Source organism: Pipistrellus hanaki (genome assembly GCF_964339955.1).
Source record: "Pipistrellus hanaki genome assembly, chromosome: 2".
Lineage (NCBI taxonomy): Eukaryota > Metazoa > Chordata > Mammalia > Chiroptera > Vespertilionidae > Pipistrellus > Pipistrellus hanaki.
Window position 1 is genome coordinate 43877823 of NC_140504.1, and position 15245 is coordinate 43893067.

A 15245-nucleotide genomic window follows, 5' to 3' on the forward strand; every position below is an offset into this window, starting at 1 on the left:
GTATTCAAAAGGTACTGCTTTGGTCTTCTTTGGTGTTAGTTGTTTTACATAAATATTCAAAAGTTTCCATCTGAAGATGTATATTGACAACTTATAATATTTAATACCGATACACAGAATAGAATTTTAGTAGTTAATTCTGATCTTTGTACTGATTTTGACAACATGGTACCTAAGACTAATTTCAGCAATCAAAATTATGTTCAATGCCCTTAAATATAAGAAAAGATGCTCAGTCTCTTTCACTTTTTTAGATAATGGAAATTAAACTATATTGAGATATCATTTTTCACCTAATACATTGGGACAATTTGATAATATCTGACAATTTGATAATATATTCTGTTGATGAGCAATAAAAAATGTCCTCAATGGAGAAAAAATTGGCAACATCTATTAAAATTAAAAATAAATAAACCATTTAATTCATATAATTCCATTTTATAGGTATTTATGTGCAAATGTAAAGTGAGATATGTAAAATGTTATTCATTTTATCATTGATTATCATAACAAAATATTACAAACAATGCAATGCCCATCAGTAAAGAATCACATGAAATAAGTTATATGATATGAAGACTGGAAGAAAAATTAATGAGGAAGGTCTGTATGTACTAATACAATTAGGTTGAATCATATAAAATTATCAAAATTTATAAGAAAATGGTAATTTCATAGGACAAACCTACTAAAAAAGTATTATATGTAGTATTAGGTAAAGAAATCAATGTAGAGAATAGTGTAAAGAATATGCCATCTTCATTGTGTAAGATGCAGAAATAAGTTAGAGTGTGTATTTGGGTGTGGGTGTGGTGTTGTCTGTATTGTTTCTATATAAATTTTTAGAGCAGTGGTTCTCAACCTTTCTAATGCCTCGACACTTTAGTACAATTCCTCATGTTGTGGTGACCCCCAACCATGAAATTATTTTCGTTGCTACTTCATAACTGTAATTTTGCTACTGTTATGAATCATAATGTAAATACCTGTGTTTTCTGATGGTCTTAGGTGACACTGCTAGCAGTTAAGAACTGCTGCTATAGAATCTAAGACCATCTAGTATCATTTTCAGGACTTTATCACAGCACTAGAAGCCAAATGCATGAAGATTTGTGCTAGAATAGGCTTTCCTTTCCCTGGCTGCCTGCACCGCCTTTCCACTCTGGCCTAGCCCCTTTCCGCTCAGGCCCTGGAGCTGCCTCTTTCTACTCAGGCCCCTTCTTCCCATGCTGCCAGAAGCCCTGAGAGACCAGGAGTGGGGCAGAATGCCTGCATCATTGCCATGGTAATGACGCAAGCATCCCACCCCCATCATTCAGCAGCTGAGTATGCAAATTAACTGTCATCTTTGTTGGGTTAATTTGCATATCACTCCTGATTGGCTGGTGTTGTAGCGGAGATATGGTCACTTTACATGTTTGTCTATTATTAGGTAAGATTTGCCCATTTGTAGTTTAACTTCCTGCTCCTCTTGTCCTGAGCTATGGTGATGTGAGAGGTGAGAGCGATTCTGTTACAAGGAGCAAAACCCTTGGCCCCCAAACATCTTCATGGATAACCCACGCTTTACCTCGATAATAGGCAAACTGTAGGTAGTCATAATGCAGGGGAAGAAAGTTCTCAATCGGAGAGAGGCGGCCAGGTCGGGTGGCAAGTTCCCTCACGCACTCATGCTGACAAACCAGCACCTGCACGTAGTGATCTGGAAGACAAGAGCCCACAGTGGGTCCCTCCAGTCAGCTCAATGGCCAAACCTCAGATAGAGCCATAGTGACAGCAGAGCATTCCTCACCTCACCACACCTAGGAACCATATCATTATTATCCTCACTCCACAACCAGAAATCCTTTTCACCAAGGGAGTTAAGTGACTTGCCAAGGCCTCCTAACCAGTGATCATGATAGTAATTAAGAGTAGAGCCCAGCTCTAGCCAGTTTGACTCAGTGGATAGAGCGTCAGCCTGCGAACTGAAGGGTCCCAGGTTCAATTCCAATCAAGGGCCTTCAGGAAGGGGTGTGCAGGAGGCAACCAATCATTTTTTCTCTCTTATCATTGATATTTTTATCCCTTCTCTCCCTTCCTCTCTGAAATCAATAAAAATATATATTTTTAAAATAGTAGGTTCCAAATCTTCTGTCTGCTGGTCTTGTGTCTATACTGCACTCCTCTCTTCTGTGTACCCTGTTTTCTACACACACCCTGAAAGTGACATAGGCCATCTTACTCCACTCACACCCAGATGAATAGTTGACTTTCCTATTATAACAACTTCAGAGCCTCTTTTCAGATATTTTAATAGGCTGGAATAGCTCAGAATCAGAATCAGAAATTTGGGTCATGGTTCCTTTAGTTCTGGGCTCTGGCTTATGTAAGCATGAGCTGAGGAAACACAGTGGCTAATGAACCAGAGGATATAAAAACAACACACTTGCTATATTTTGTCCCAATTTTGATTTTTACATTGAAGATGAAGGTAGTCTTTTCCATCAAGAGAACAGTTTTTTCATGCTCGTGCTGAGTGAGCAGGTTCTCTTGAGAATGATAACTATACCATTTAATTTACCACAACAGCCTTCTTTCAAAAGCTTCTCAGTTAGGCAGAATTCAGATTGTATCTTGATGTCCTTGAAGAAAAACCCCAAAACACAACAGGAAGGAAAGGTACATTAATGACAAGGTGTGTAAAAAAAAAAAGGAGTGTGCCATCCAGTCATGGTTGGATTCCTGGTCAGGGCACATGCCTGGGCATGCAGAAAGCAGTCAATCAATGATTCTCTCTCATCATTGATGTTTCTGTCTCTGTCTCTCCCTCTCCCTTTCTCTCTGAGATGAATGGGTGGGGGGGAAGAGGGGAAAGAGGAGTGTGCTATTTTTTACATAAGCTGGCTAACTCAAGCTTATATAGCATAGCTAACAGAATCCTTGCTGTCCATTGATTCTTAACTTCAGGTGAGGGAATGTGAGGGAAAGAATGAGTTCTGTTTATTTGATTAGAATGTTAGAAACAAATAGCTAGCTATTTTATTTCTTAAGAAAATAACAACAAACAACCTTCAACTGTTTTCTCTTAATTAGCTGGTTATTTACCTTTTAATACATATTCCTCCTAATTCCAAATGACAAGCAAAAGGAAAAGGTAGAAAACACATCCACTGAGGACTCAAAATCTGAATAAATGTATTTTTCAAAGCAAGATATAAATAGCAGCAAAGGGTGACATAATAATATCCTTTAGGGCTTCAACAAGGATCGCTAGTAATAAATAAATGTATTCAGAAACTATTTGTATATTTCTCCAATTTTTAATGGTCTTCTAATTCTAAAAATTCAAATATTCTGGCTTTCTAAATACATTTATGTTTTAAAAGCCAGTTTTACTCCACATTTATGACAGTTTTGAACCAAAGAAGAATTTACATAGAGTTATAATGTCACTTTTTATTAGTTGTACTCCTTGCTTCTTTCACCAAACATTATTTTGCAATTAATATGTTTCTAATAAGTTTAGATCTAAGACTCTGTGTGGTAATACTTTTTAAAATTTCTTTCTCATAAAAAAATTTTTGAATATGTTTCAAATACCCAAGACTTACCATATGACTATAGTATATAATATTTGGCTTGAACTTAAAGAACTATGACATTTTCTTAAATCAATTTGCTTTACTGGATGTGAGCGTCATGGTGTTGGAAGTCGTGTTAAGTGTTAAGAGCCTGAGTTAGGAGATCGCTCTTCTTTTTCAGAAAACAGCATGCTGTGGTGGCCTTGAGGAAATTACTAAATGTTAAGCTGTGGGAATTGTTATTCAATTTTCCTAAACCAGATCTAGGACCTTTGCCAAGGCTGTTTAGTTGCCATTGGTAGAGGCAGGCACATGTAGAGGCAAATGTGGAAGTGGAGGGAGGACACATATCCCCACAAAGCCACAAGATAGTAAACTATAATAAAGGAAAAGTATTTCTCTGTAGAGAAACACACACCACTTAAAATGTTAAACACATGCAACTGGCATTCAAATGAGCAGTGCTCACAAAAATGCAGGCATATGGTTCTGGCAGAAGCCCCATGAAACACAACTCTGGGGAAAAATTCCTCAATAATTCAAATATTGGTATTGATTTTAAGTGAACTTAGTTGATTTAGGGCAAGCGAGTGTGTGGCAAATTGGTCATTTGACAAATCGATTTTCATTCCAATTTACTTGTCTAATGTAATAGATATTTCCCCAAGTGCCCCACTAAAGGAACTCAATAATATATGATCTACATTTTCACAAAAATGGAGTATTATTAACCCTTTTAATCTCTGCAGTATAACTGATGGATATGCCATCTCCTTCGGTTATGCAGCCCATTCATGTAACACATATTTACTAAGAACCTATTATTTGCCAGTCCCTGTACTTAGGCACTGGGCACTGAGCAAGATCGGACATTAGGCAGTGATAGAGGAAAAGGATATTTGGAAGGCCTCTAAGTGGAAATGAACTTGGCATATGCAAAGAATTAAAAGAACTACAGTAGGAATGTGTCACAAAGAGAGGATGAAAATGTAGACAAGTATGTCCTCCTTATTGAAGGTTTTGGGTTTTATTCCAAGTGCAATGGAAGCCAAGAGGGTTTCCAGCATGTCTGTGAGTAGACTTTTCCTTTTTTACGAAGACTGCTCTGTCTGCCTACAGAGTAAAACCTGAAGAGGACATAAGGACCAGTAAGAAGGCTTATCGTAGTGGCTTAGTGAAAATATACTGTTGATTTGAAGCAGGGTGGTAGTGAAAGAGGTGAAGAGAACCAGGGAATCTTAAGTACTATTAGAAGGGAAAATCTATCAAAGTTTGGTAACAAATTAGATGGCTATAGGAATTGAGGGAAATTTTGGATTGAAAGATACTTCTTGAGATTTGGTTTGAGCTACTAGGTGAGTGGTGCTTTCTACGGACGGAAAAAACATTGGAAGTTGGGGAGAGAATACTGACTTTATCAATTTAAATTTCTATGAGTATATGTGAAGTTGAACACTATTTTTCATCTATAATAATAAAAGTGTAATATGCAAATCAACTGAATGACCAAACAACAGAAACACTGTCCAGATGACCTTTCAGATGACCCTGTCGGGTAGGCAGGGCCACCTGGCCAGCCGCCACAGAGGGAGGCCCAGGCTGCCCAGCTGGCAGGCTGCAGTGGTTGGGTGGGTGCTCCTTCTCTGGGGTAATTGATCTGCAGGGCAATCGATCCAGGGGTCCCCAGATTGATTGCCCCACAGAGGGAGGCCCAGGCCAGCCAAGCAATCATACCCCACGCCTGTCACCTGGAGAGAGGGAGGCAACTGGTGGCAAGAAATAGGTGCAGGGGGCAGTGCCACACAGATGGCAAGCAGTGGCAGCTGGCAAACAGTGGCAGCTCTGGGGGTGGGGCCAGCTATCAACAGCAAGGAAAAGGAAAGTTCTGATAGGCCCTGATCACTGGCCAGGCCTAGGGGCCCTACCTGAGGGGTCTGGGATTGTGAGAGGGCACAGGCTGGGCTGAGGGACATGCTCTCCTGTGCACGATTTCATGCACCAGGCCTCTAGTATTTTTATAACTTGGAACATACTACACATTCAACAATTATTTGTTAAACAATGGCATTGAATAAATCACTCTTTGCTCATTTTTCAATTGTGTAAACCTTTAAAACATGGGGTTCCAGAGTGAGAAAAGCTAGTCTTGTTTCTAAATTTCACTTTAATTACATTACTTAGGCTTTCTGAGGTACAAATCCCTCCCTCACTTTTAAAAAACAAAGAGAGTAAATAACAATAATATCTACACAAGAAGTTGTTTAGAGAATTAAAATATAAAGAAGTAAAATGCTTTGTATATTGTAACTGCTAAGTGAGTGTTTATTATTATTATTACTACTAGTAAATAACGAATAAATTACTACTCGTAATAATTAAGAATTTAATTAAGAATAGTAACTCTTTGCCTGTAATGTTTTATTTTTTCAATTTTTCCCACTTATCCTTTGTAAAACAGCTTGACTTATTATATCTTTTGTGTTTGTCTTATTAAGGTCTACCTTTTTCTTCATATTTCTTGTTTATGCCATGCAAAGAGCTTTTCCTCTCCTAATATTACACAATATTACTCTGTATTTTCTTCTAATAGTTTTACTTTACACCTAAATTATTAATATAAATAGAATGTATTTTTGTGTAAGGTGACCAGATGTCCTGCTTTTGGCGGGACAGTCCCGATTTTTAACAATTTGTCCCACGTTCTTCGGTGTTTTAAAAAAGTCCCAATTTTCTTTCCAAAAATCAAGACTGTCCTACCAAAAGTGGGATGTCTAGTCACCTTATTTTTGTGTATATTTTTTATACACCAGAAAACTCACTTCCCATCACAAATGGTTAGCTAATCCCCTCAATTAATGTAGAATGCATATTACCTACTATTTTATTTTTTTTAATATATTTTATTGATTTTTTACAGAGAGGAAGAGAGAGGGATAGAGAGTTAGAAACATCAATGAGAGAGAATCATCGATCAGCTGCCTCTTGCACACCCCCTACTGGGGATGTGCTGCAACCAAGGTACATGCCCTTGACCGGAATTGAACCCGGGACCTTTCAGTGGGCAGGCTGATGCTCTTTGGCTCCACGGAGCCAAAACGGTTTCGGCTTACCTACTATTTTAAATACTACTTTTACAACACATGAAATTCTCACATATAATAGAATACCCTTTTAAATAATTAAATAAGACTATATAAAAGTATTCACTACTACATTGTTTATAAGAATAATAAATTGCAACTTCCTTAATATTCATCAGTAAAAAACTGGCCAAATAAATTGTGCTGTCACCAAATAATGAAACATTGTGCAACCATTAAATAAAATAAGGTAGATCTCCATGTACTTACATGAGAAGAAGTCCACAGTACATTGTTAAGCATAAAATAAAACAAGAAATATACTGGTAATCAGTATTTATAGTATTGTCCTATTTTTTATAAAAAATAGAATTATCTCACATGAATGTTTAGATATGCATCTGAAAAGATTTGGGAGGGAGCACAGTCACCAAAATTTAAACTGCATAAAGTTATCTATAGCAGAAAGGAGTGTTTAGATATATGAGAATCTTTCATTTCTTACTATATATATATATATATATATATATATATGTATATATATATACATATATATATATACATATATATATATATACAATTCTATGTTGTTGGAATATTTTTAGAGATTGCATGTAGTATTTTTATAATCATAAAATAAATAAAAGAAAAAAAGTAAGTTTTACCTGCAATAGCTTCATAGAGACCAGCTTTATACCTTAAATAATCATACTCTTCAAATCTCTGAGGCCCCTCACATAGGACTCGACATTCTGTATCTTCATTGAAATATTCTCTCAAAGCTTGTTCAAAATACTTGATAGCTAGCTCAAAGTCATCAGCCTCATAATGCTTGACACCTGCACTGTAGCTCTCCTGCAAAGAAACAGAAAAACTTTTTTTCTTTTTTTCAAATAGCACTTACCCACAGGGCACTTGGATAGCAGGGTTCATATAGACTCAGGACCACTGAGGTAGGTGGGATATTGGATTCCTGTGCTGTGAAAGGGTAAAAAAGGATTGCATCGGGAGATAAAGTATAACTTTCCCAGTTTCAACTAATTATAGATAAGAAAGGACTTAATTGGGCAACTCGTGTGATGCCAGTCAATTTCATTTTCTTCCTGACCACACTCAAGACTATACTGTCTGCACCTGAAACCTCTATAACTCTTATAAGCAGAAGCCAACAGTAGGATTGGCAGGAGAAGCACCACAGGCTTATGAGAGGCAAAAGAGCATATAAATAAGTACAGGTGCTTGGTTTCTATGATCTAACACTACTGGAAGAACTGAACATATATGTAACCCAGGAGGGGACGTTATAGGGGTCTTTGGTTACACCAAATCCCAAAAGGGCTTGGTCCCAGGTATGGAAAGGGGCTGAAAATAACACCTTGCTGTGGGGGAGGGGGGGAGGCGGAGAATAACCTGTTGTTGCCAGCACCCCAGGTTAACACCCTAGAGCCGTGGTCTGCAAACTGTGGCTCATGAGCCATATGCGGCTCTTTGGCTCCTTGAAAGTGGCTTTTCCACAAAGTACCACAGCCTGGGCGAATCTATTTTGAAGAAGTGGCATTAGAAGTTTAAGTTTAAAAAATTCGGCTTTCCAAAGAAATTTCAATTGTTGTACTATTGATATTTCACTCTGTTGACTAATGAGTTTGCCGACCACTGCCCTAGAGCTAGTGTATTCACCTGGCCTCGGGAAACTCAAACTGGTACCTGCTGGTGCACTCTCCTAGCCCCATGGAGGGAGGGTCTTGCCCTGGGCTTGCTACCATAATTGATAAGTGGCCAAGTACTATTGCATCTGGCATATTTGTATTTCTCTTCTCACAACTAGTATTCTGGATTGGAGGGGACATCACCTATTGAAAAGATATGGTATGGAAGACCAGAAAGACCACATGAACAAGCCACTATTTTTACACAGAGTACAGCAATGGCCTGTATACCACCCACTGGTGCTAATTTGCCTCTGTTGGTACCTACTAAACATTTATCTTATTGCCCTTAGTTCCGTGCAGGCTAAAGCTTTGCAAGATGGGCTAACGAAGTGGCTCTCAGGTTACTTCGTTAGCCCATCCGTGTTTCAGACGGTTGGGTTTGTGAATAAAATGTCCCTCTCTGCTACTGCTGGGCTATCTTAGAAAACAAATCCGATCAACCTGACAGTATGGTCTAATCTTAACATATTTAAAAATGTTCTTAGGACTGGCAATCAACTTTATGTACTTTGATACTAATATGTATAAATGTATTATATATCCCTATTATCCCTTTACCATATGCTATATGACTGCTGTAAAAAAAAACAAATGTAATGTCTCACCCATCCTCCTCCCTCCCCAGGATATATGCAGAAAATATATGGGCAGATTGTATGAGAGTGAAAAGAAAAGCATCCATGTCGGGGTGGGATGTGTGATAAATAGAAACATGGGCCCCATCCCATGCTCCAACTCTCTCTGGAAAATATAGTGAAAGCTATCTGCAGATGGACTGTTACACATTGGGACAGGCAGGACTCCATCCTCCCCTCTCCTTCAGCAGTAAGATGCTTTCCATAAATACTAATCTCATAGATACAAGACTTAAAAGTAATGGGGAAGGAAGGGACACTAAATAGAAACAGAATCACAGTTGTTTGATAGCTACTCACTATAAAGAAAAGATTTTCTTACAAATCCTGGGGAACTGAAGGACATGTTATAAGAAAAACTCTAGCTGGTTCGCTCAGTGGGTAGAGCATTGGCCTGCGGACTGAAGGGTCCTAGGTTGGATTTCAGTCAAGGGCACATGCCCGAGCTGTGGGCTCAATCCCCAGTGTGGGGTGTGCAGAAGGCAGCTTGTTTGAAATGAATTGTTAGAGCCATCTTTTCAGCGTGTTACACCTGCTGTCCCTCCCTCAGATTGCTGACTTTCTGATTCATAAGCACACTACAAAGATTCAACCTCGTCTCTGTTTATTTGATTGGTAGCAGCAGGCAGCTCAGACCCTTGCATGTCCCATTTCATATTGACTGATGGAACTGTGACATACAGGGCTGAAAGGTAGATAGAGAAACTGAACAATTACTATGAGAAAATTATGAGATCTTGAAGTTATTAGCTATAGAGCTTAGTATGCCAGGTCATATATTGCCAGAAAAGGTTACCAAGCTCCTTTAATTTTATGTTATCACAAATGTGCTATCGTTATAGTGTGTGTTGACATATTTCTTTTCATCTTACTTAAAGAGCAATGTGATTTTGTGCTGGCTACAATGCTAAATCCTAGGCTTTTTCTGGTTGCATGGGACCTAGTCCTTCTCCCGACCCACAAAAATGATGATACTTTCGAATCCTTTTGAATGTAGGTAGGGCCATGTAACAAAGTGCATGAAGATTGATGGGGGTGGACATGACAACCATTTCCTGACCTGGCCCAGTTGAAAAAAATAAGAAGGGGGTTGGGGGGCTTCCATTTAAAATCTTTCTCTCTTATCATTTTATTTAAATCAGTCCACGTGTTGAGAATAGAGATGTCTCTAATTGTAAAAGAAGCTCTTTCAACATATTGTGATTTTAAGTAAACAAATAATGATATAGCTTAAAATCAAAACCCCAGAATTTGAAAGTACAGGCACAGTGGAAAAACCACAGGGATTTGGAGCTAGGAAACGAAAGTGTGACCTGAGCAGCCCACATTGGCTCAAGTCCCAGGTATAAAATAAGTCAGGCGGAGGATCTGAAGCTCAGAAAAGGTTACAGATATTTATATCATATTCTACTTTCTACCATGTCAAACTGATTTTCTACATTAATTTTAATTTCTCAATTTTTTAACCACGATAATTATAACATTTTATGTAATAACTCTAAAAGTATAAAAATGCCCCTGTTTTGGAAACCAGGAACCATTTTGAGATATCCATTTACAGGAATCTGCTTTGAGGCAAATGACACTTAGGAGCTCTTAGCTCCACATGGTTGGTTGGGGTCCCCAGAGCTCACCAGGTGCGGTCTGGCTTCTCGATCTACCAACTGGGATTCTTTGACGCCGGCCATTGTTCTGTAATTCTCAATGTTCTGCTGCATTTCCATGTGCTCAGGATTGGCCATGAAAAATGTGTGCCCTGCTTCCACTGCCTTTTCCAACTGGTTAAGCTGTGGAGAAGGGAAAAAAAAAATAATAATAAAGGTGGGGTCAAACATTTCTAAACCAAGCTCAGTACTAGGCTTGAAATTGGCAGGGTTGGGTTTCAGTTCACATTCAGGATACTAAACCTCCATCCCAAAGGGTAGGAGGTTAATATATGGTACTACTAAAATATGTGGATGATTTGACTTTAGTGAGAATGGATACATGTACTTTGTTCCAAGTTCCTTCTCTTCCCCTCTTTTCTAAGCCATCTGTGTTTTCCAGGAAATTGAATCTATATGCTTTGGTTTCTTTTATAATTAATCAAAATAAAAAGCTGCTAGTGCTGTGCCACTTCCAATTCAGATTTTCAACATATTTTTCTTTTTTGCTCTCTTCATTTGTTTTTGTCCCTTTTGCATTAGTCCTAACAAAGGGAGTATAAACACATTTATGATTTTCCAAAGCAAGGGATTGGGTATATCATCCCTATACCAAGTTTTTTACCAGGCTTTAGAATATGAAGAATACTAAGTTGTAAGAAGTAAATTATTCCAATAAGAGATGCTAAATACAGTACATACAATGTTCTATCACACTCCTTTGACTGAGGTATTTAATTTCAAATTTACAAGTTTGATTATCAAAAGTACAAAAGGAAGAACTTTTAATAACCACTACATAGACACAATAAATCTTCTCCTAACCCACTTAATATACTGCTCTCCATGTAACATACAGTGATACATTTTTTTTTAAATATATTTTTTATTGATTTTGTACAGAGAGGAAGGGAGAGAGATAGAGAGTTAGAAACATCGATGAGAGAGAGTCATCGATCAGCTGCCTCTTGCACACCCCCTACTGGGGATATGCCCACAACCAAGGTACATGCCCTTGACCGGAATCGAACCCGGGACCCTTCAGTCCCCAAGCCGACGCTCTATCCATTGAGCCAAACCGGTTTCGGCCAGTGATACATTTTTAACAAAATGAAATTAAATTGACTCAATTTAAGAAGTTTCCTTATGCTTTAGTCATGAAGAATGTCTGTAGATAGATCCATTTGCCCTATATCAGAAAATTGAGTATTAGTAGCCTTTTCCATGGTAAATCCAAATAATGTTTGATCTACTTTAAAGTGAAAAGAATTAAAAACTCATTGTTCCTGAACAAGCAAATGTAAAATCATGAAACAGCATAAAAGATTCAATTGAGTATACTTTTAACAGTTTGGCCACTCAACTATGAGTAACAAAAAGTCCCCAGTAATTGCATCTCATGATATATAAAGAATCTTAACACTTACCTCAGAAAAGATAAACTTCCATATTTCAAGATCTGACATCCTTAAAGTTGTCTAATAATAGTAAAATGTTCCCCATTCCCCTTTAATTTTCATATTCCTACCCTACTGGCCCTCCTTCCATTAAATCTCGTCTGAAACTTTTCCTACCACTTTGATTTTGTTCTCAGTTGTATGCTCCCAGAATTATTTTGAATGTCAAAAGTCACTAATTTTGGAATTGGTTTCTTTATTAATTAAAATTCATCAATTTATCACACACTAACACAAATAAATATGAATTTTGTGGACATATACATAGCAGCAAGTATATAGATATAGAGGGAAAGGAATAGGTTGTAAATTGGGTGATCGTAAGAACCTGGAAAATATCATCTATGCATTTGTGCCTCAGTTCTCCTTTAAGAAAAATGACAATAAAACACCCATACCATTATCTACTACATAGGATTTTAGAAGAAATTAATTGTGCAATATATATGAATGTGCTTCAGAAATCACTAAAACTCAAATAAAATAAACAACAGAATACAACTTATACATGATCAGTTCTAAGGTTGTAAATATGCTCTCTTAATGATGGAAATCCTATATAATAAAGTGCTAATATGCTAATTAGACCAGATGGTGGAACAACCTTCAGGAATAAACTTTCGGGATGACCTTCCAGAACAACCAGTTGGCAGGGGGTGGGGCCTCAAGGCAGCAGGGCCTGCTGTGAGGGCCAAGCCCCTTGCATGAATTTTGTGCATCTGGTCTCTAGTAGTATATAATGCTCACCCTATCTAATAAAAAGGCAATATGCAAATTGACCATACCTCTGCTGCACACACAAGCCATACCCATCAGCCAATCGGGAGCAAGTATGCAAGTTAACCCAACCAGAGCTGCAGCATGCACGAAGTTTGGGTTTCCCCAGCAATGGAGGAAGCCAAGCTTCCCTGCTGCCCTGGCTGGCCCAGGCCTACACTCAAGGTTACAAAATTTCAATTACAGAAGATAAATAAATCCCAACAAAAATGGCAGCAGCCATGGAGCTGGAGAGAGCAGGAGGCTTGAGTTGCCCCTGGCAATGGAGGAAGCCAAGCTCCTGCTGTCCTGGCCTGCTTTGTCTCCACTACAAAGTTTCAATTATAGAAGATAAATAAATCCCAACAAAAGTGGCTGCAGTCATGGAGTGAGCAGGAGGCTTGGCTCCACTCAAGGCTACAATGTTTCAATTATAGAAGATAAATACACCCCAGATACCAGGGCCTCCACTTGGGTCACTGGGGAGCATGGCTGGCCTGCAAACCACCACAGGCCCCTCACGCAGGTCATCCCACACCCCAAGAGAACCTCCGCCCTGATCTGAGACACGCTTCAAGGCAAACCAGCTGGTCCCTACCTGTGCACCAGGCCTCTATTATATCTAATAAAAGAGTAATATGCAAATTGACACACAAGATGGCTTCCCCTATGTGGTCAAAGTTGGTCAGCAGGGGAGGGCTGTTTGGAGGGAACAGGTCTTCAAGGGAAGGCAGTTGGGGGAGATCAGGCTATCAAGGGAGGACAGTTCAGAGAGACCAGGCCTGCAAGGGAGGGCAGTTGAGGGCAATCAAGCCTGCAGGGGAAAGCAGTTAGGGATGACCAGGGCGGCAGAGGAGGGAAGTTGGGGCAACCAGGCCTTCAAGGGAGGGCAGTTGGGGGGGTAGGGACCTAAGCTGTAGGAAAGAGCAGTTGGGGGGAACCAGGCCTGCAGGGGATGGTAGGGGAACAGTTAGACATCAATCAAGCTATCAGGGCAGTGGTTAGGGGGTTATCAAGCTGGTAGGCAGAAGTGGTTAGGGGCAATCAGGAAGGCAGGCAGGTAAGCAGTTGGTAGGCAGCAGTCCTGGGTTGTGAGAGGAATGTCCAACTACCCTGGTAGAATTGGGCCTAAATGGGCAGTTGGACATCCCTCAAGAGGTCCTAGATTGGAGAGGGTGGAGGCTGGGCTGAGGGACACACACCCCTGTGCATGAATTTCATGCACCAGGCCTCTAATGAATACATAATTTATAAGATTTGTTAAGGTTCTTGTGGTTGTGCAAACTGCCTCCAGTTAAGAGTCAAACTATAAGTTATGAACAAAACAGGCCAGCACTGACATATTCAGGTTCTATAGCACCATTATAACTGATAGAACATATATCAATATTTATTTTACATTTTCCTATTTTCATGTTTTGCTCAGGCTGTTCCATTGACTTGAAGATCCTTTGTCCCTTGGTCTTTTCTGGTTGAAATCTAACATCCTAATATATAAAAGCCCTGAGTCATAACATTGGAGGCTCAATCAACCAGAAGTCAGTCCTGCAGTCAACACTGGGTTGCTATTGCAACCCAGCACTGACTACTTCCACTATGGCTTGGTGCCCCAGCACTGACTGCTGAGGGGGCTGAGAATCAGGGCCAGAGAGAGATTTAAAGAAAGAAGCAGGGATGATCTGTTGCTTCTGTGGCAGCTTTTGATCAGCACTTGCCTCTCTCTCTCCCAGTCTGGCCAGTAGCTGCTCCTCCATTTATCTTCAGGCCTCACCAGGGCTGCTGATCAGGCCAGCCTTTTTTATCAGGCCCCATTGATAGGCTCCGAGATGCTGACTATCATATAAACTGACCAATCAGAACCAAATCTGAGTGAATGTAATGAGCCAATGGCTGCCTAGGAGGCAGAACTTTTGATACTGACTGGCATAGAAACTGACCAATCAGAAACAAATTTGCAAGCATGGGAGGGCAGTTAGGGGAGAGATCAGGTAGGTAGAGGAGGGGAGTTGGGGGCGAGATCAGCCTGGCAGGGGAGGGCAGTTGGGGGTAATCAGGCTGGCAGGGAAGGGCAGTTGGGGGCTAGATTAGAACAGCAGCGGGGGACAATTAGGGGCAAGATCAGTCAGGCAGAGGTAGTTAGGGGTGATGAGGCCAGCTGGAGAGGCAGTTAGGGCTGATCAGGCAGGCAGTTGGGGGTGAGATTAGGTTGGCAGGGGAGGGCAGTTAGGGGCAATCAGGCAGGCAAGCAGGTGAGTGGTTTGGAGCCAGCAGTCCCAGATTGTGAGAGGAGTGTCCTATTGGAGTGCGTGAAAGCTGGGCTGAGAGAAACCCCCTCTCTGTGCACAAATTTTGTGCACCAGATCTCTAGTACACTATAAAGCTTAACTTCAATTCTGCCT

General features: G+C 39.8%; 1 protein-coding gene across 1 annotated transcript in view; it reads right to left on the minus strand.

Annotated features, from left to right (window-relative positions):
- The window catches only part of P3H2 (prolyl 3-hydroxylase 2), a 163867-nt gene that overhangs the window by 27763 nt on the left and 120859 nt on the right, over window positions 1-15245 (minus strand). Inside the window, exons 2-4 of the mRNA XM_084872821.1 lie at window positions 10625-10777; window positions 7312-7501; window positions 1574-1705 (exon numbers count right to left, since the gene is read on the minus strand). Coding sequence (XP_084728947.1) covers window positions 1574-1705; window positions 7312-7501; window positions 10625-10777 — 475 coding nt within the window. The remainder of the gene's footprint in view (window positions 1-1573; window positions 1706-7311; window positions 7502-10624; window positions 10778-15245) is intronic.